This window comes from Taurulus bubalis, assembly GCF_910589615.1.
Source record: "Taurulus bubalis genome assembly, chromosome: 20".
In the NCBI taxonomy this organism is placed as follows: Eukaryota; Metazoa; Chordata; class Actinopteri; order Perciformes; family Cottidae; genus Taurulus; species Taurulus bubalis.
Genome location: NC_136608.1, coordinates 4,132,425 through 4,153,409, shown reverse-complemented (window position 1 = coordinate 4,153,409; position 20,985 = coordinate 4,132,425). Strand labels below are relative to the sequence as shown.

The window sequence follows — 20,985 nt, the reverse complement described above, 5'->3', positions numbered from 1 at the left end:
CCTCCTCACACTTATTCTTTACGCATGGCTTCGGCGTGTGAAGACAACAACTTCTAACGCATCCACCGAAAGCATCCTTAAACTCCACCCACTGCACTTGGATCAGAGCTCTGTTTATTCCGAGGCTGCTGGATGCAGCAGCTCCCGCTCCGCTCCACCATGTCAGCCTCCCGCGGCTCGTGTCGCTGGTGCAGTCTTTACCTCTTTACGCACGACTGCAGGCGTGGCCGCTGCACGTGGCTGATGGGGTCGCGATGTCAAGTTCCCGTGGGGAAAAAAAGGTGGAACCAAGACAAATACGTTATATAATAAGGTATCTATTAATTACCACTGAGACTTTATCAGTCCCAAAAGGATTATAACCCCGAAACTAATTTATTAAAAACGCATCAATGTAGTTTTTGATGCGCTTGTTGGACAAATTGGTCTTGTCTAGAATTAAATAAACGTTCAAAAACGTGTAGAAACATTTGTTCTTTATTGAAGTTGTCACCCTAAAATGTCGAGGGGATCCATTCCTTTTCTTGCAGATAACTCAAATTGAAGTGCATGAGCCGAGCTTGTTCCTTTTCAATCACAATAAGTGAATCATCTGTTGACAATAACATTAATGTCCCATTCTGGATTCCTTCAAGTGAGAGTTGTTTTGATTAATGTACCTGTATTTACCAAAAACATCTGTTTCCCATACATTTCTGATGTGAATTAATTTCACGACCAATGCACCACTTCATACACATCATATATGTTCTAGCGAAACGTTTGTTAATACCACAAAACATGTTCCAAAATGACTGTTTAACCCTGTTTGGGGTCCCAATCTGGCCTAAGTAATTCATAGAAGAAATGTACAAGTTTAATACAAGTTTTTTAAATCCCACCAACATTTCCTTATCAATTACAAACAAATGAAACTGCTGCATTGATTTTCCTACTGCCTTACTGAAACAAAGGTCAGGAAAATATTGTAAAGTGCAAAATATATTTGAGCAAAATTCAATTAGATAAAGGCTAGAATAATCAAACATTCTATAATCTCTGGCTTCCAGCTTTGGCTGTACACTACTGTACTCTGAGAGCATTTGAGGAAGAACACACTTCACTTGAGGAAGGCTCTTTGGCTCCAAAGAAATAGCCCAGATCTGTCGAGTAATAACTCAGCTACTGCAGAGATCCTTTATATTGTTCCACATTCACAAGCCGGCTGTGGAGCTGACTCAGCTGAGCAAAGTCCAAACAGCTGTATGCTAATCAAACCAAGTCATCTGAAGTGTATTTAGCTTTTTGAATAAGTCTCTTAAATCTCTCCAGTTGATCCAGAATGCTGCAGCTACTAATGAAAACTAAGAACAGAGATCACATTACTCCTGTATAGCTGCTCTGCACTGGCTGCCTGTAAAATCAAGAATCACATTAAAAATCCTTCTCCTCACCTACAAAGCCTTAACTGGTGATGCACCATCATATCTTAAGGAGCTTATAGTACCGTATTACCCCACTAGAGAGCTTATAGTGCTATACTACCCCACAAGAGAGCTGCGCTCACTGAATGCAGGACTACTGGTGGTTCCTATAGAGTCTTACAAAGTAGGATGGGAGCCAGAGCCTTCAGTTATCAAGCTCCTCGTCTGTGGAACTAGCTTCCACTTCAATCCGGGGGGCAGACACGGTCACCTCAGTTAAGAGTAGGTTGGAGGCTTTCTTCTTTAATAGCGCTTGTACTTCTCAGGTTTGCCCTGGTCCAGCCCCTAGATATGCTGCTGTAGGCCTAGACTGCTGGGACATACATTGAGCTCCTCTCTACTCTTCTCTCTCTCCTTCTGGATGAATTCATGTCTCTTCAAAGCACATTAATAACTATACTTCTTCCATGGAGCCTCTGTGCTTTGGATCGTGGCTGTCTGGCCCTGCTGATGCCCCTCCTCTCTCCTTCTGCTTCATGGATCGTGATTATCTGGATCGTGGTCCATGCCTACTACTCATTATACAAATAATTTCTGTCATATTCATGGAAGGTGCTGCAACTCTGTTACGTTGTTCAATATGTACACAACATATATTGCTTCTCCATCCGGGGAGAGGGATCCTCCTCTGTTGCTCTCCTGAAGGTTTCTTCCTCTTTTCCCCATGAAATGTTTTTTTCTCTTTTTTGGGCGGAGTTTTTCCTAATTTAATATGTGGTCCTAGGACAGGGATGTATGTGTACAGACTGTAAAGCCCTCCGAGGCAAATTTGTAATTTGTGATTTTGGGCTATACAAAATGAACTGAATTGAATTGAATCATCTCAGACTTTTTTTAAATCTCTCACAGCAGTGATTTGAATGTTTATGTAGGGGTTATGTGTGAGGAGGGGTGCCTAAACTAAAGGAAGAGAGACTGTCATATTTAAAAAGAGACAGCATCACGATGACGATGTCATTGTGTGGCTGTGCAGAGGAGACCAGCCGATCTAAACAGCTGGTGTCATGATTGACAGCCCTGAACCATGACAGCAAATTCATAATGAGTGAGTGTGAAGAGTAGGTAGATGTATAAGAAAAAAATTACGATCTTGCAAGAGTATGGTTTTCCGACTGAACGTACGCTATAGCTCCATTAGTTATCTGATATGGTCTCCCAAATTGTAATATCTGGCTCCAGTGGATTTTATGATGCAAATAACTTTGCTGTTGAGGCAGTAACTTTTCAATTCCCGAAAACTAGCTCTCTTGCTAGGACTAGCAAAGGTGTGTTTTTACATACAGCATCCCTCTATACAGCCTCTAACATTTTATTTTATAAGCATGGGCTTTGTAGATTTGTGTGATGTATGACATACTTAAAATCTCTAAATTGAAACAAATCAAATAAATAAAGCACAACAAATACACATTGTTCTATGCATTTCTATTTTAATCATGAAATGTTTAAATGTTAAAAAGAAAACTGATAAAAAAAATTGATGATGTGAAATTGCCATATGAAAGTTAGAATAAAAACATTTACATATCCTTTGCATGTATCCTTCTCTATAAGCCATTTACATGTGTCCATTGCCAAGCTGTAGGTAAGCAGGCTGACTGCGTAGTGTGCAGTAAACTAATTGCAGAAAGGCTGCAGCAGCAAAGCTGCTAAGTTACTAACTATGATGTAGTTATGATGTAGCTGTAATGTAGTTTGTGAGTAACTATGATGTAACTATGATGTAGCTGTAGCTGTAATGTAGCTTGTGAGTAACTATGATGTAGCTATGATGTAGCTGTAATGTAGTTTGTGAGTAACTATGATGTAACTATGATGTAGCTGTAGCTGTAATGTAGCTTGTGAGTAACTATGATGTAGTTATGATGTAGCTGTAATGTAGTTTGTGAGTAACTATGATGTAACTATGATGTAGCTGTAGCTGTAATGTAGCTTGTGAGTAACTATGATGTAGCTATGATGTAGCTGTAATGTAGCTTGTGAGTAACTATGATGTAGTTATGATGTAGCTATGATGTAGCTGTGATGTAGCTTGTGAGTAACTATGATGTAGCTGTAATGTAGCTTGTGAGTAACTATGATGTAGTTATGATGTAGCTGTAATGTAGCTTGTGAGTAACTATGATGTAGCTATGATGTAGCTGTAATGTAGCTTGTGAGTAACTATGATGTAGCTATGATGTAGCTGTAATATAGCTTGTGAGTAACTATGAAGTAGCTATCATGTAGCTTGTGAGTAACTATGATGTAGCTATAATGTACAGTAGCTATGATGTAGCTAGTGAGTAGCTATGATGTAGTTATGTGATGTAGCTAGTGAGTAGCTATGATGTAGTTATATGATGTAGCTAGTGAGTAGCTATGATGTAGTTATATGATGTAGCTAGTGAGTAGCTATGATGTAGTTATATGATATAGCTATGATGTAGTTATATAATGTGGCTAGTGAGTAGCTAAGATGTAGTTATATGATGTAGCTAGTGTGTAGCTATGATGTAGTTATATGATGTAGCTAGTGAGCAGCTATGATGTAGTTATATGATGTAGCTGGTGAGTAGCTATGATGTAGTTATATGATGTAGCTAGTGAGTAGCTATGATCAGTGTTGGGGTAGTTACTCAGAAAAAGTAACTAGTTACACGTTACTTCTGAAAATTTGAACTAGATTACTTTACTAGTTACTGCATTTGAAAAGTAACTTCACTACTATGACAATGTGAACATACACATGCATCATGTTTCTCTACGTGAAGTGTAGACCACGTCATGTAAATTGCATATAAATCCGATGCCGTTCACCGAATGCACGCAATTAGCACAACTTTTCATCATAAGGGTTTGAGATCATCCTTGAACAGAATATTGTAGGATCAGTTCGTAAAAGTACAAACGCTGAAAATGGCGAGAAATAACAAAAAGGTAGAAAATGTCTGAATTACTGTAGCGCCCCCTAGTCTTTAAATTGCACAAACATTTTTGTTTGTGCAATTTATTGGGCTCTCCTCCAATGAATCGTCACCTTAACGTGGTGGAGGAGTTTGAGTGGCTCAGTGATCCTGGGAGCTATGTTGTCCGGGGCGTCAGCCCCTGGTAGGGTCTCCCAAGGCAAACAGGTCTTGGGAGACCTGGGCGAGCCGATCGCTGGCAGCATAGACTAGCTCTAGGGACGTGGAACGTCACCTCGCTAGCGGGGAAAGAGCCGGAGCTGGTGCGGGAGGTGGAGCGGTACCAGCTAGATTTAGTTGGGCTCACCTCCACGCACAGCATGGGCTCTGGAACCAAGCTCCTGGAGAAGGGTTGGACTTTGTCCTTTTTTCCGAACAGCAGTTCGGAGTATCCGGCCTTCTTGGAGTCGGTGGGAGGGGTCCTGGAAAGGGCGCCGCCTGCCGACTCCATAGTTCTCCTGGGAGACTTCAACGCTCACGTGGGCAATGACAGAGAAACCTGGCGGGGCGTGATTGGGAGGAACGGCTTGCCCGATCTGAACCCGAATGGCGTTTTGTTGTTGGACTTCTGTGCTAGCCACAGTTTGTCCATAACGAACACCATGTTCAAGCATAAGGTGGCTCATAAGTGTACCTGGTACCAGAACACCTTAGGCCGGAGATTAATGATTGACTTTGTAGTCGTATCATTTGATCTGCGGCCGTATGTCTTGGACACTCGGGTGAAGAGAGGAGCAGAGTTGTCAACTGATCACCACCTGGTGGTGAGTTGGATCAGATGGCGGGGGAGTCGGTTAGAGAGATCTGGCAAGCCCAAACGTGTAGTGAGGGTGAACTGGGAACGTCTGGCGGAGGATCCTGTCCGGGAGGTCTTCAACTCCCACCTCCGGAAGAACTTCTCACAAATCCCGAGGGAGGCTGGGGACATGGAACCCGAGTGGACCATGTTCAAAGCCTCTATCGTGGACGCGGCTGCTCGGAGCTGTGGCCGGAAGGTCATCGGTGCCTGTCGTGGCGGCAACCCGAGAACCCGGTGGTGGACACCAGGGGTGAGGGAAGCCGTCAAACTGAAGAAGGAGGCCTTTTGGGCCTGGCTGGCCCAGGGGTCTCCTGAAGCAGCTGACGGGTACCGGCAGGCCAGAAGGGCTGCAGCTGCGATGGTCGCGGATGCTAAAACTCGGGCATGGGAGGAGTTCGGGGAGGCCATGGAGAAGGACTTTCGGTTGGCCTCAAGGAAGTTCTGTCAAACCATCCGACGGCTCAGGAAGGGAAAGCAGGGGCTACCCCAGGCTGTTCTCAGCAGGGGGGGGGAACTGCTGACCCGGACTGGGGACATCGTCGGGCGGTGGAAAGAGCACTTTGAGGAACTCCTAAACCCGGCCAACATGTCCCCCGGAGAGGGGGCAGCGCCGGAAGACTTTGGGGTGGTTTCTCCCATATCCCTGGCAGAGGTCGCTAAGGTAGTCAAAAAGCTCCTTGGTGGCAAGGCGCCAGGGGTGGATGAGATCCGCCCTGAGATGCTGAAAGCGCTAGACATTATTGGGCTGTCTTGGTTGACACGCCTTTTCAGTGTCGCATGGGGGTCGGGAACAGTGCCCATGGACTGGCAGACCGGGGTGGTGGTTCCCATCTTCAAGAAAGGGGACCGGAGAGTGTGCTCAAACTATCGTGGCATCACACTGCTCAGCCTCCCGGGAAAAGCTTATGCCAGGGTGCTGGAAAGGAGGCTCCGACCGCTTGTCGAACCTCGGATTCAAGACGAGCAGTGCGGATTCCGTCCCGGTCGTGGAACAGTGGACCAGCTCTTTACCCTTGCAAGACTACTGGAGGGATCCTGGGAGTTTGCCCAACCAGTCTACATGTGCTTTGTGGACTTGGAGAAGGCTTTCGACCGGGTCCCTCGGGGGTTTTTGTGGGGGGTGCTGCGGGAGTATGGGGTGCCGGACCCGTTGGCACGGGCTATCCGGTCTTTGTACGCCTGCAGTAGGAGCTGTGTCCGTATCCTCGGTAGTAAGTCAGACACGTTCCCGGTGGGTGTTGGCCTCCGCCAGGGCTGCCCTTTATCACCGGTCCTGTTCGTGACCTTCATGGACAGGATATCTAGGCGCAGCCAGGGGGCGGAGAGGATCCGGTTCGGGAGTCTCGGGATCGCCTCTCTGCTGTTCGCGGATGATGTGGTCCTGTTTGCCTCCTCGGACTGTGACTTCCAGCATTCACTGGGGCGTTTTGCAGCCGAGTGTGAAGCGGCAGGGATGAGAGTTAGCACCTCCAAATCTGAGGCCATGGTGCTCTGCCGGAAACCAGTGGATTGCTCCCTCCAGGTGGGGACAAACTGCCTACCCCAAGCAAAGGAGTTCAAGTATCTCGGGGTCTTGTTCACGAGTGAGGGCAAGGTGGAGCGGGAGATCGACAGACGGATCGGTGCGGCTGCAGCAATAAAACAGGCGCTGTACCGGTCCGTCCTGGTGAAGAGGGAGCTGAGCCGGAAGGCGAAGCTCTCCATTTACTGGTCGGTCTATGTTCCAACCCTCACCTATGGTCACGAACTCTGGGTCGTGACCGAAAGAACGAGGTCTCGGATACAAGCGGCCGAAATGAGCTTCCTCCGCAGGGTGACCGGGCTCACCCTTAGAGATAGGGTGAGGAGCTCGGACATCAGGGGGGAGCTTGGAGTCGAGTCGCTGCTCCTTCGTGTCGAAAGGAGTCAGCTCAGGTGGTTCGGGCATCTAGTCAGGATGCCTCCTGGACGCCTCCCATTAGAGGTTTTCCAGGCACGCCCAACTGGTAGGAGACCCCGGGGAAGACCGAGGACACGCTGGAGGGATTCTATATCCCTGCTGGCCTTGGAACGCCTCGGGATCCCCCAGAATGAGCTGGAAAGTGTTGCGGGTTAGAGGGAAGCCTGGGTCGGCCTGCTGAACCTGCTGCCACCGCGACCCGACCCCGGATAAGCGGCTGATAATGGATGGATGGATGGATTTTTGTGCATGTTACGAGATGCAATGTACACATATGCTGCACATTTGGAATCGTTAGTCCAAATAGTTTGGAAGTTATGAGTATTAAAAAACAAGACACGCCCCTAAGAGATTAATTTGTCGTTACCTCCTCAACACAATGAGATATCAAAAAGCTTAATGACCACAGCAAGTTTGATATGAATCGGACCAAGCATGTAGGACTAGTTCACATTAATGCGTTTTTCACAAAATTCAAAATGGTGGAAAATCTAAGTAGGCGGAGTTTAGTGGTCTGACAGTCTTTTTTATAGAGCAGGTGGTGATGGACATTCTGGGTCCAACTTCTAGAGGGCGCATTTTTTTAAACACAAATATGACACCTACATCATACCTCTATTTTCACCAGGCCTGACAAGTGTGCAACATTTGGTGAGTTTTTGAGTATGGCAAATACCTCAAATATGCAACCAAAGATCTAAAATAAAACTAAGACTCCCTCCTGTTGCAGTCATCCATGGCCTCGCTGTGGGGAGATGTTTTTCATATGGAACTCTTTTTTCTTTATTTCAGTGACATTGTGAACCTCAGATGACACAGCAATAACATCAATCTTTATTCTTCACCATCCCTTGACTTTAGCAGGTCCTTTTATATCTGTTGTGGCTCACTCATACAAGTTTACATACAAAGAAAAGTAAGAGAAAGATCAGGAAAAAGCTTACTACATTCTTCCGGGTAGCATTCTTCTGAACAGTTTTCAGCCCAATTTCAAAAGAGTGCTAGGAGCATGGAGCATGAGGCTAAAAGTTTAAGAACTTCCAGCTTTTAGCAGTGTTTCTAGTCTCTCAGGAGTAAGGATAAAACACAATAGGTTATACTATATAGCTTGGTGTTGGTCTTATTCTTTAAACTTCCTCTCAGGTCAGGTGAAGGTGAAGAGCAGCAATGTGACATCTGGACCCTCTGGTTATTACTACCAGGGTGTGTGGCGAGCAATAAGTGGCATCACAGTTCGCCAATTCAACGAGTCTTCCATCACTGAGTGTCTGAAAGGCAAGACAGTCCACATGTATGGAGACTCCACCGTCAGGCAGTGGTTTGAATTCCTCAATGCAGCTCTACCAGGTAGCTGATCCACAGTGATTTCTAGCAACCGTTTGGTTTTGTTCCCACTGCAGCTTAATATGTTCCCCTGTCATAATTTCAGGTCTTCAGGAGTTTGACCTGCACAGCCCAAAAAAAGCTGGACCTTACATCTTATTGGACTATGCAAACAACATCTTGGTGATGTCCCGCTTCCACGGCCCTCCCATCCGGATTGTCCCCGTCTCAACCAGCGAGCTTCGTTACATTGTGATAATATAAATCCTTATATTCTGCAGATATTCTCCATTACTCTTCATGCCTATTAAAGTTCAGGTCAGCGAGGTCAGTATAACACAGCTATGCAGCTGGAGTTGGTTGTGTCTATGAAAGGTCCAGTTCTCAAGGGAAGTCAGTCACACGCCTGCACACTTCAACACTCACAACCTGCGTGTTGGCTGTACCACTCACTGCTTTTGCAATTGCAGCGCTGACTACTTTGCTTGTGATCATTTAGTAAATAAATATAGAGAACGAGAGAAGTTGTTGAACTGAGTTCTTCTGGAGGCTACACCAGGCATCCAATAATTAGCACGCATTAACAATTGCCAATGAGCTAGATGGCTTAATCGGAGGCCCCAACACTGTCGTAGTTTTTGGCGTCTGGGCTCACTTCGGCACTTTCCCCATGGAGATATACATCAGAAGGCTACAGAGCATCCGCAGGGCAGTGGTGCGGCTGCTGGACAGGGCTCCAGGCACGCTGGTCGTCATCCGCTGGGAAACCCCAAAGTTTTGACGCTTCCTGTGGCGATAAGCAACAGTGACTGGCACTCACTGCAGTGTAACAAGGTGCTCAGAATCGTGTTCAAAGGACTGAATGTTCATCTGATCGATGCCTGGGAGATGACCCTGGCCCACCACCTGCCGCATGACCTCCACCCACCACCTCCCATTATTAAGAATATGGTAAACCATCTCTTGTCCTATATATGTCCCCAAAAGGGTGGCTAGATGTTTGTGTCTTGGGGGAGAGGAATGGGGAACACTTTCCTTTGATTGTTATTCAAAGACAGAAAAGAGGATATGGATGCAGTGAGGCAACTTCTGCATGAAACAGTCACATATGGCAAGCTTTGATAGTCTAGAGTACACTATTTATTTATAGGAGAATATACAATACATAATATATAAAATGTCCAATGACAAAGGGCAGGCACTTTCAAAAGGAATGAATGGGTTTTATGGTTTAAAAACAGAAACAAAGATTATTTTCATAATGTAACAATCAAATTTAACATGTCAGCTTTTGATATACAGATTATAAGGGTATTTGATTTACAGAAAGGTCTTCATGTAGTAATGAAGTGTACTCATTGTTAATCAAATGGAGTGATTTTCTGTCAGGAATTTAAAGAAATAGACAGATCAAGGTTTCTGCAAACAAATATGTTTTTTGAATATGTATGTCTTTATACGCAGGTGTTTTACAATAGAATAAATGCACTTAGCCTTTCCAAACTGTGATCTGTTTGTGGACTTTCATTAACCTCAATAATGACGTCATCGACCAGTTAACATGAAAAAATTTGTCGTTACCTCTTCAACGCAATGAGATATCAAAAAGCTTAATGACCACAGCAAGTTTGATATGAATCGGACCAAGCATGTAGGACTAGTTCACAACAATGTGTTTTTCACAAAATTCAAAATGGTGGAAAATCTAAGTAGGCGGAGTTTAGTGGTCTGACAGTCTTTTTTATAGAGCAGGTGGTGATGGACATTCTGGGTCCAACTTCTAGAGGGCGCATTTTTTTAAACACAAATATGACACCTACATCATACCTCTATTTTCACCAGGCCTGACAAGTGTGCAACATTTGGTGAGTTTTTGAGTATGGCAAATACCTCAAATATGCAACCAAAGATCTAAAATAAAACTAAGACTCCCTCCTGTTGCAGTCATCCATGGCCTCGCTGTGGGGAGATGTTTTTCATATGGAACTCTTTTTTCTTTATTTCAGTGACATTGTGAACCTCAGATGACACAGCAATAACATCAATCTTTATTCTTCACCATCCCTTGACTTTAGCAGGTCCTTTTATATCTGTTGTGGCTCACTCATACGAGTTTACATACAAAGAAAAGTAAGAGAAAGATCAGGAAAAAGCTTACTACATTCTTCCGGGTAGCATTCTTCTGAACAGTATTCAGCCCAATTTCAAAAGAGTGCTAGGAGCATGGAGCATGAGGCTAAAAGTTTAAGAACTTTCAGCTTTTAGCAGTGTTTCTAGTCTCTCAGGAGTAAGGATAAAACATAAGAGATTCTACTATATAGCTTGGTGTTGGTCTTATTCTTTAAACTTCCTCTCAGGTCAGCTGAAGGGGAAGAGCAGCAATGTGACATCTGGACCCTCTGGTTATTACTACCAGGGTGTGTGGCGAGCACTAAGTGGCCTCACAGTTCGCCAATTCCTCAATGCAGCTCTACCAGGTAGCTGATCCACAGTGAGTTCTGGCAACAGTTTGGTTTTGTTCCCACTGCAGCCTAATATGCTACCTTGTCATACTTTCAGGTCTTCAGGAGTTTGACCTGCACAGCCCAAAAAAAGCTGGACCTTACATCTTATTGGACTATACAAACAACATCTTGGTGACGTCCCGCTTCCACGGCCCTCCCATTCGGATTGTCCCCGTCTCAACCAGCGAGCTTCGTTACATTGCCAATGAGCTAGATGGCTTAATCGGAGGCCCCAACACTGTCGTAGTTTTTGGCATCTGGGCTCACTTCGGCACTTTCCCCATGGAGATCTACATCAGGAGGCTACAGAGCATCTGCAGGGCAGTGGTGCGGCTGCTGGACAGGGCTCCAGGCACGCTGGTCATCATCCGGACGGGGAACCCCAAAGTTTTGACGCTTCCTGTGGCGATAAGCAACAGTGACTGGCACTCACTGCAGTGTAACAAGGTGCTCAGAGCCGTGTTCAAAGGACTGAATGTTCATCTGATCGATGCCTGGGAGATGACCCTGGCCCACCACCTGCCGCATGACCTCCACCCACCACCTCCCATTATTAAGAATATGATAAACCATCTCTTGTCCTATATATGTCCCCAAAAGGGCGGCTAGATGTTTGTGTCTTGGGGGAGAGGAATGGGGAACACTTTCCTTTGATTGTTTTTCAAAGACAGAAAAGAGGATATAGATGCAGTGAGGCAACTTCTGCATGAAACACAGTCACATATGGCAAGCTTTGATAGTCTAGAGTACACTCTACACTATTTATTTATATGATTATATACAATGCATAATATATAAAATGTCCCATGACAAACGGCAGGCACTTTCAAAAGGAATGAATGGGTTTCATGGCTCAAAACAACAGAAACAAAGATTATTTTCATAATGTAACAATCAAATTTAACATGATGTCAATTTTTGATATACAGATTATAAGGGTTTTGATTGAAAGAAAGGTCCTCATGTAGTAATGAAGTGTACTCATTGTTAATCAAATAGAGTGATTTTCTGTCAGGAATTTAAATAAATAGACAGATCAAGGGTTCTGCAAACAAATATGTTTATTGAATATGTATGTCTTCAAACGCAGGTGTTTTACAATAGAATAAATGCACTTAGCCTTTCCAAACTGTGCTCTGTTTGTGGACTTTCATTAACCTCAATAATGACGTCATTCACCAGTTAACATGTCTTCCTCCCGTGTTGACATGAAGAAATTTGAAACCATCAACAATAATCAATCTGCAAAGGCAGCAACACTCTGGAAGTGTGAAATAACCAGTGGGCCCAGGATCTTAAAACGAGAACTGATTTGCACATGGAAAAGAAAGTCCTATTGCTTAAATGTATTACCAGCTTAGATGTGCGACTAGAAAAGCCAGTATGAAGTTAAGTGTGGGTTGGCTCCGCTCACACAGACTTGATCATCATTCTGGTGGCCTTCAGGGAGTACGGCGCAGGAGCTTTCCAGGTATGCCAGTGGAGGCCTGACGCCCAACCGATGTGGTCACCATTAGGATGCCAGTCTCCGTTCAGGCCGGCAGAGCCGCAGCTGCTGTACCACCAGCCCCCACCGTCTGAAGAGGTACAAGCCCTTTGAGCAATGTCACCAAAGATGCATGGGGAGCAGCCGTCGTTGTCGCGGTCGGTGGTGCTGAAGCCGAAGCCGTTCTGGTCAATGCCTGAATAGGCACCACGGATGGCATCACCTGTGGACAAAGTTGGAAACCGTTTCAGCAAGTTCAGGATTCAGTAGGTGCCTTTTGAAATGCAACGTTTACGGAACAGTGGCTACTGTGACCACATGTGGCAGTTACAAGATGAGGCAAAAGATTGTCCAACCAGCATAAATGGAAGTGAAGTAAATGGGATGAAAATGTGTGTATCACTAAAAAAGCAGAGGGTAAAGATGACCAAAAGCCGGCAGTACCTGCATCTCCATTGTAGTCTCCGACATGCAGTTTGAAAGCTGCTTTTTCACTGCCCAACCTGAAGTTTCTGTACTCTGCGAAAGCAGTGACACCGTCGTGGTCGAACAGGTCGACCATCAGGGTCCAGGTCTTGGTCTTGGTCAGAGAGGAAACCCTCATCAGACCCAGCCAGTGGTCCTCTAAGGGAATCGACAAAGCACAAGGAGATCATTCAGTTTTTTCCGATACAACGTTGCTTTGAGTTGTCAATGCTGCAGGATGCAGGGTTTTGAAAGTTCAAGATTGCAATTTCTGAAGTTCACACAATGCTTTTACTCTAGGAGTAGTTGGCACCACAGCCTGATTTGCATACATATATGTGTGGTCGAAAATGTGTAAATTGTGTTTACATTTCTAAACACAGGAGAGCATGTGGCAAAAGAGTCTGTCTCCGGCTGATGTCAATAAGGAATAAAAACATCTGTTCATTCTTGTTTCACCTTAACAGCTAATTGAATTCCAAATCCTGTCTGTTCATCTGCATTCTGGGATATGTACATTCCCTGTGTACTAAGTAAGGCGTGTCACAGTTCATTACAAGTTTGATTTATCGTCACATCCCTGAACAAACGCAACCAGTTTTATATTCTTTACTTACTTGTTAAATTTCCAAAACCCTTTTTGTATGCTGCCCATTTCCTGTTGAAGGAAACCGCTGCTCCACTGCGCCTCTGAAACACCGTCCAGCCGCCGTCTTGACGCATTTCACAGAACACCTGAGCAGGTAGTCCAGTAAACAAATTCACTCACACTACTCCGCTCCTCCACGCCCACTGGTTACCAATGGCCGCCCGCATCCACTTCAAAACGTTGGTACTTGCTGCGAACAAATCGGGTCTAATCTACATCCAGGAAATCCGTACATCCCAGCTTGTTCACTCCGCTCGGCTTCTGCCAATCGGCTTGTAACTCTGTCACTGCAAGCTAAACACTCAACAAAATCACGACTGTTTGCTATCCTGGCTCTTCAATGGTGGAATGAGCTCTCCATTGACATCAGGACAGCAGAAAACCTCTACATCTTCCTCCCTAAACTAAAAAAACATATTTTCCGACTATACTTTGAATAAAGAAAGTAGCACTTAAATGGTTCTTACTGAGAGCACTTTGTGGTTTTGCTTTCTTGCAGAACTTGTACTTTCTTGATTCTTATTGTTCTGAGTTTGTACTCATGGTTGAATGCACTTATTGTAAGTGGCTTTGGATAAAAGCGTCAGCTAAATGAAACGTAATGTAACATGCAGTATGTTAAAAATAATAAATGAAACATGTGCCAGGCTTTTTGTACACTACCTAAAGACCGACATGTCTTCCACAGGGGTTTGGAAAAGACTTTGCATTCTCTATATTTTTTTCTTTACAAAATCTGACAGCACTGTTTATTATTAAAATCAGTCATGTAAAGGATTTCATTTTTATTACACTACACAACAGAAAAGAGCTGTATGATTTAAGATTCTGTATTGGTAAGGACAAGCGTTGCTACAAAGAAGTAACTAAGGGGGTGTGGCTTAGCGAATGGTTAATGACAGTCAAGCCTTGCTATGTACATTACATCTCAGGTTCGGGGTCTTTTGTTATACCTTGAACGGGTCCTTGACTCCAGAAGGCTGGATCCAATAAACCCCACTGGACGCTTGTGGTGAGAGAGTCTTAATCTGTGAGCAGTCTGTGCCTGAGGGAACAAGAGAAGAGAAAAACAAGAGAAAAACAAGAGGAGGAACATCATGAAATCTGAATATACACGACCTTCCAAAATGTGTGCATTGCATGAAAATGTGAGGCGAGAATCACGTTCACCGTACCTTGAGGCGAAATACACTTCCGGTGTTTCTTCTAGCAAAATCAGAGAAACAGTTTTATATAGATTATATAGACTTAAAAATAGGGAAGGTAAAGCCAGAGTGTGAGAATTGAGCAGCTTGTCTGAAACATGTTAAAGACAAAAGAGGAGGAAGACAATGCAGGGAGGAAGAGATATCATGTAGGTGTATTACCTCAGCCTGTCCAGTGCAGCTCAAAAGAAACACCGAGATGAGCACACAATACCCGACCAGACTCTTCATTTTGACCTGCGTTTAAAAGAGAATCTCTTTTTAAAACCTGTAAGTGTTCTTTCTAGCACTGACCTGTGTGTTGGATAAACCTTGTATGCCAGCTCAAATTCCAAAGCAGTTGCACCTTTTCCAAACAACTAAACTACCACACCTCCTTCATGTTTATGATAATTGCCGTCATGTGCTGTCGTGCAGACTGAGCAGGAGCAAAGTCTGAACAACAGACCCAGTCATCTTGTTACTTCAGCCAAACAACAGTCTGAGGCGGACTCAAACTGGATATACCTGCCGTATTGTTGAAGTTCGATACAGTCAGCGCCCACTTAGGAAATTACACACTCCCAATCATGGGCGGACTGGGGGAAAAAAGTGGCCCGGGAGTTACTGTCAGACCGGCCCACTCATTACGGCGCGCTGCCCAGTCAATGCATCGCACGTATCCACCAGTCAGTGGCTTACTTGGAAATATACCCATACACTTAACATTATTTTGGACGATTACAAAGAGATCACATCATATATGTTTTTTTTAATAACATTTGGCTCCACGATACCGGCTATTGAAACACTCCAAGGTAGGTATAGTTTGCTAGATGACTATGCTTAACTCTGGGCTAGTATCAGATGGTTATATATAACTACAGAGCCTAAAGGAATAAACGTCAGCAGAGAAAGACCACACAATAAAGAAACTGGAATCAGAGGGTCTAATTAGTATGAACTATATTGTCGAACAGAATATATGATGGGGTGTGAACATCAGTGGTATCAGTAGCGGTGTGTGTGTGTGTGTGTGTGTGGGGGGGGGGGGGTGAAGGGGTGTTGAAGGTGCATGACAAAACAATAAGTTAAGTCACAGAACCTAAACTAACTCTGCCGACCCAGGTACATTATAGTCACATGGTAATAAAAACAATATCAGTATAGTCCTTTTAAAGGATTAACGCTTTGGTGCCATGCTGTCGAATCACGCTAAAAAACGGCTTCGTCTACGAGCAATTGATGCAAGGTCCCCTTGGTACCGGGCCGCACAGAAAGAATGAAAAAAATAAATAATAATAATAATCGAAAAATATGTTTTATTTTGAAGAATGACCGGATACATTCGTCTGTGCATCTGAGCCTCTTTTGACACATGTCAAGAGGCTACGTGATAACGTTAGCCCAAAAATGAAACTTAAATGTACGTTTCAACTCTGCTGAAGTGCCGGTGTTCTGGATTAAATTAAAGGCAGAATATCCTGAAATCGCCAAAAAGCTCTGAAAACCTGCAATTAACATCGAAACCATGAGTGTGAATACAGATCGCGATCAGTAGTGTTGCATGCTGGGTGTGGAAACCATGAGTGTGTGTACAGACGCGAGGAGTAGTATAAATCTCAGTGATCAGTGACATGTATTAGAGTATATTTAACGTGTTCTGTGTGCCGTAGAATATATTCCTGGCCGGCCCAACGCCGTCGGCCTACCGGGCATCTCCCCGGCGTCCCCCATGGCCAGTCCGCCCCCACCCCCAATCACCCACCATCTCCCCATACCTGCAAAACAGCACGGGACCAAACACCGCAGGATGGATTGGCCCCATATTTTGTACATTCATGGTACCCAGGTGGTGTATACTAGTGACTTTGATGATCCTCTGATTTTTCCTAGAATGCCGCCATTAGGTTGACATTTGTGATTTTGAGTGAAATGTCTTGACAATTGGAGGGACTGCCAAGAAAGTAAGAAGAGTGTCAGGAGTGATTTGTGACAGAAGGGTACCGGCAGAAGTGAAAGGGAAGGTTTCCAGGATAGGAGTGAGAACAGCTATGTTGCATGGGGTGGAGGCGGTGGTACTGACAAAAGACTAGATTCAGGCGGTGCTGAAGGTGGGGGAATTTGAAGATGCTTAGATTTTAGTTGGGAGTGACACGGATGGACAGCATTGAGAATGAGTCAGAGGGACAGCTCAGGTTAGTTTGGAGCAGCAGTCCTGCTCATGGATACTGCTATATTGGTGCCATATTGGTGCCATATTGGTGCCATGTTGGTGCAAAACTGGTACAATATTTAGACCAGTTTATTTCAGTAAATTGAAAACCATTTCCTTTCCTGGAAGCCAAGTTTTTATTTACTTATATTCAAAAGATTACAGGAAGAAATCGGAAGACAATGACGATCCCACAAAAAATATCACCTAAAGTCTTGTGTGTGATTTAGCCTGCTCCATGAGCATTGAGCCTAAAGCTAAAGTACAGCCTAACAGAGCTGTGTCGCCAAGAGGCCTTGGCGACACAGCACCTGGGAGACCTCTCAGGGTGATCTGGGTACTGCTGAGCCTTCCTGACCCACGTCACCTGCTTTCCACCGTCGTACAGAAACAGAGACCTGGCAGCTGTGTTTGTGTCCAATGTCAGCGAACATGCATCTGTACAAAACACCAATATGGTTTTATTCCACAGCAATGATGAGATCCCAGAGCCGTATTAACTCATAGGAGGCCCCGATCTGAAGTATTAAAGGCCATTAAAACTAGATTTTGTCTCAGGACCCCTACTATTATTGTTCTCATAGGCTTTGGTAATGCATTTCATGTTAACAGACAATTACCCAACATATTAAAATATGAATGTCTAATTCAAACAAGTAGACACAGACAGACAGACGCAAGCAACGGAAATGAGGCGGAGAGAGAAAGAAAGAAACTACATAACTTACATAACCCACACGTCAGTTGTACAAATATATATCTCTATCCTGCCATCTGTTGGACAAATGATAATAGCTCAAGCAAAAAGCAAGTGGACGGGCTGAAATATTGCATCACGCACATGTCACATATACAGTATATGTGCAAACAATCAAAACAAGACGGAAACTACAATTAAACTCAGAGAGAAGACATGATTCAGAACTAAACTTCACCATTTGAAGTAGAAGGTTTTACATTTTAAATGTAAGAATAACTCTTATGCCGTGTTCACACCGGACGCGACGCAAATTTGCAGCGCCGCGTCCAACGCGGAAGTTTACTCGCGCGAGTAGAAAGAGGGTGTTCACACCAAACGCGAATTCTCGGCGCGACCAAAGGGGCGTGGCTTAGCTCTGTTGCTTGCCTCTGTGAGAGACAAGCGACGAAGCTTTCATTTCCGCTATCGACCATGGAATAAATAACCACTAGTTCTGCTTTATACTTGTTGTGGAAGTCCCAAACATGTCGGAACATGAAACGCCCTCGTATTTGGGTTCATAACATCATCCGTTGCCGCACACAGCTCGGTGAATTTCACCGACTCCTCCAGGAACAGCGTCTCGCGTATCTCCGTAAAACGATACAGATTATGCCATCCACCATGGAAATAACCACCAGTTCTGCTTTATACTTGTTGTGTAAACTCCACATATGTCGGAACATCAAACTCCATGGTGTCTGGGTTCATACTATTATCCATAGTCCCACAACAGCGTCTCAATGAAGCCGCTGTCAGCGCTGGTTCAGGCGGAGCAGCAGCAGTTTCATTCAGAAACGGGGAGACGGCGGTGGTGACGGGCGGAGCTTCTCAACGCTGATTCTCAACGCTGATTGGCTGCCGCAACTTTGCGTCACGCGATTTCTCCGCCAGAGTTGGGATAATTCAACTCACGCGAATTCGCGCTGCGTCCTTCGCTCTGTTCGCCCCAGGTCAAACGTTCTGTTCGCGCCGCCTCCAACGCGTCTATCTCGCCGCAAATTCGCAAATTCGCGCTGCAGCGTGTCTGTGGATTGACTTTACATGTAAACTGGTCGCGCCGCAAATTCGCGTCGCGTCCGGTGTGAACACGGCATTAGAGGCTTGATTCAGTTTTAAAACCGCTGAAGTCATGCATTACCTAAATACATGTGGTAGGTTTTGTTTTTGTGTAAGAGTCCAGTTACAGCATCTTACACAGCTGTGCGTTGCAGGTACAAAAACTGATCCTGAGTCTGCTGCTGCCAACAACTACAAGGCTTTTGAGTATCGTCTTCTGCCCACATTACAGATTGTTACTGTTTGGCAAAAATGTAAAGTGAAGGAAAATAATATAAATAGAAAATACTGCACTCACGGTTTTTCAGTGTTGATTTCAAGTCGCACTCTGCATTATAGTCCACTCTGTAGACAGGAGAATATACAGTTTAAACATATTAATAGATACATTATGAGGTTTTATGATTATTTATGTCTGGCTTTTCTACCAAAATTCTACATATACTTTATGTTTCACATGTTGTAAAACATGTGGACATGTTAAACTTTGCTTCCTCTGTATGATGCGCTTTCTGTTCCATGCAATGTATCATTTGTGCAGCTCAAGCGCTTGTCTTCTGCAGAAAAAAGGAACTTTAAATGAAACTTTAAACCACAAGACGTGTTGCTTATTTGAAGAAATTCCCATTTGACAAGACACGTGGTCTCGCTTCCTATATTTACAGTAATTTTCTTGAATCAATTTTCTTGGCATTTTAGTTCCATTGTATTGTACTAGGCAACAAATGGAGATATTTACACCCCGAGCCACCAGAAATCCCTACAGACACATCGCAGAGATATATCGTTTACCTTAATTTATCCAGTTTACAGAGCGGGTCGTTCAAATGAACAGAGATGAGCTTCACGCCGGAGTCCTGCAGGTAGTTGTAGCTGAGGTCCAGCTGCCTCAGGCGAGAAGGGTTGGCGCTCAGCGCTGAAGCCAAATAAGTGCAGCCTTTCTCTGTGAGTCCACAGAACGACAGCCTTTATGGAGGCAAGGAGGCAAGTTATGCTGGTGAGAGAAGCTTTACAACTGGCCTTCCTATGCATAGCATTACATGTGTGGGTTCCATTATACTCTGAAAATGGCCAGAAAAAGAGAACTTTCATGTGAAACTCGCCAGTCTGTTCTTGTTCTTAGAAATTAAGACTATTCCATGCGAGAAATTGCGAAGAAACTGAACATTTGTCTGGGCGACCCCAAACTTTTGAACGGTAGAGTGTGTGTGTGTGTGTATATGTGTGTGTGTGTGTATATATATATATATATATATATATATATATATATATATATATATATATATATATATATATATATATATATATATAATGTATATGTACACTTGGGTATCGACAAAAGAAGAATTAAAACCCATAATGATCATAGTTTGTCAGCTTCTCGACGAGTGACTGCCCCCCCGCCCCGCTGGTGTCACCTTTTTCACCCCTCATGAGTTTGCAGGTCTGACTGTAAATGTTAGACCCAGTGACAGGCTGGCATGAAATGGCTCGCATAATACTTAGTAAGGAGGCCATAATAATTTTTGACTCATGGCTGAAGTTAAGTTTCTCCAGTTCTCCCTAGGTTGGCAAAAAAAGCATCTCAAAATGCATCAGGTTGATGCTTTAAAATATGGAATGTTTACATTTTTCTTACGGGGGAGCATGCCCCCGGACCCCCTAGAGGGGTAAAATCCTTCTCACCTTTTTCACCCATGACCCGTTTTCATGCCTGCAGGAGAGAAAAAATCTGATTGGATGAAAGCTTCTCCTTCAAACCAGCTGTACAGCACTACAGGCTGAAGACTGCAGGATTTGCAACAGAGGAAGATAAGGAGATGTACAATGAGAAAATAAGCTAATAGGGAAAAATAATTATAATATATGTAGTGTATTTGTGAAAAACAATTAAATTATAAAATAGCTATAACTTTGCGATTCTGTTTAGGCCAGCAGAGAAGGCTGAGAAGGCCCTGACGGCCCACCACTGCGCTAATGAATGGAAAGTTTACTTTCAACAAGTTGTCCGATGGTTCCCTTGATAAGATCAAAGTGGTATGTGCCATTTGTCATTGTCAACTGAGCTATCATCGTAGCCTATCCAGTCTGAAATACCACTTGATGGCCAAGCACACAGCTGATGCTAACTCTGCGCCCCCTCGTCATAGCCAGACAAGAATGGAGGACAGAAACACATGGACACCTCAACGAAGAACACACTGATTGCAGCCAT

General features: G+C 44.2%; 2 protein-coding genes across 2 annotated transcripts; one reads left to right on the top strand and one right to left on the bottom strand.

The window, feature by feature from the left end:
• Positions 1 to 7,625: 7,625 nt before the first annotated feature.
• Positions 7,626 to 11,582, top strand: LOC306752298 (NXPE family member 3-like; the record flags this gene model as incomplete). Its single annotated transcript, XM_079236047.1, has 3 exons — positions 7,626 to 7,641; positions 8,290 to 8,493; positions 11,029 to 11,582. The coding sequence occupies 3 exons, from the start codon at positions 7,626 to 7,628 to the stop codon at positions 11,580 to 11,582; spliced, it is 774 nt and encodes a 257-aa protein (XP_079092173.1).
• Positions 11,583 to 12,383: 801 nt separating this feature from the next.
• On the bottom strand, positions 12,384 to 20,985 carry LOC306752297 (microfibril-associated glycoprotein 4-like; the record flags this gene model as incomplete). Its single annotated transcript, XM_079236046.1, has 11 exons — positions 12,384 to 12,682; positions 12,904 to 13,083; positions 13,542 to 13,659; positions 14,527 to 14,618; positions 14,749 to 14,779; positions 14,941 to 15,015; positions 15,152 to 15,213; positions 16,470 to 16,538; positions 19,069 to 19,115; positions 19,563 to 19,713; positions 20,901 to 20,985. The coding sequence occupies 11 exons, from the start codon at positions 20,983 to 20,985 to the stop codon at positions 12,384 to 12,386; spliced, it is 1,209 nt and encodes a 402-aa protein (XP_079092172.1).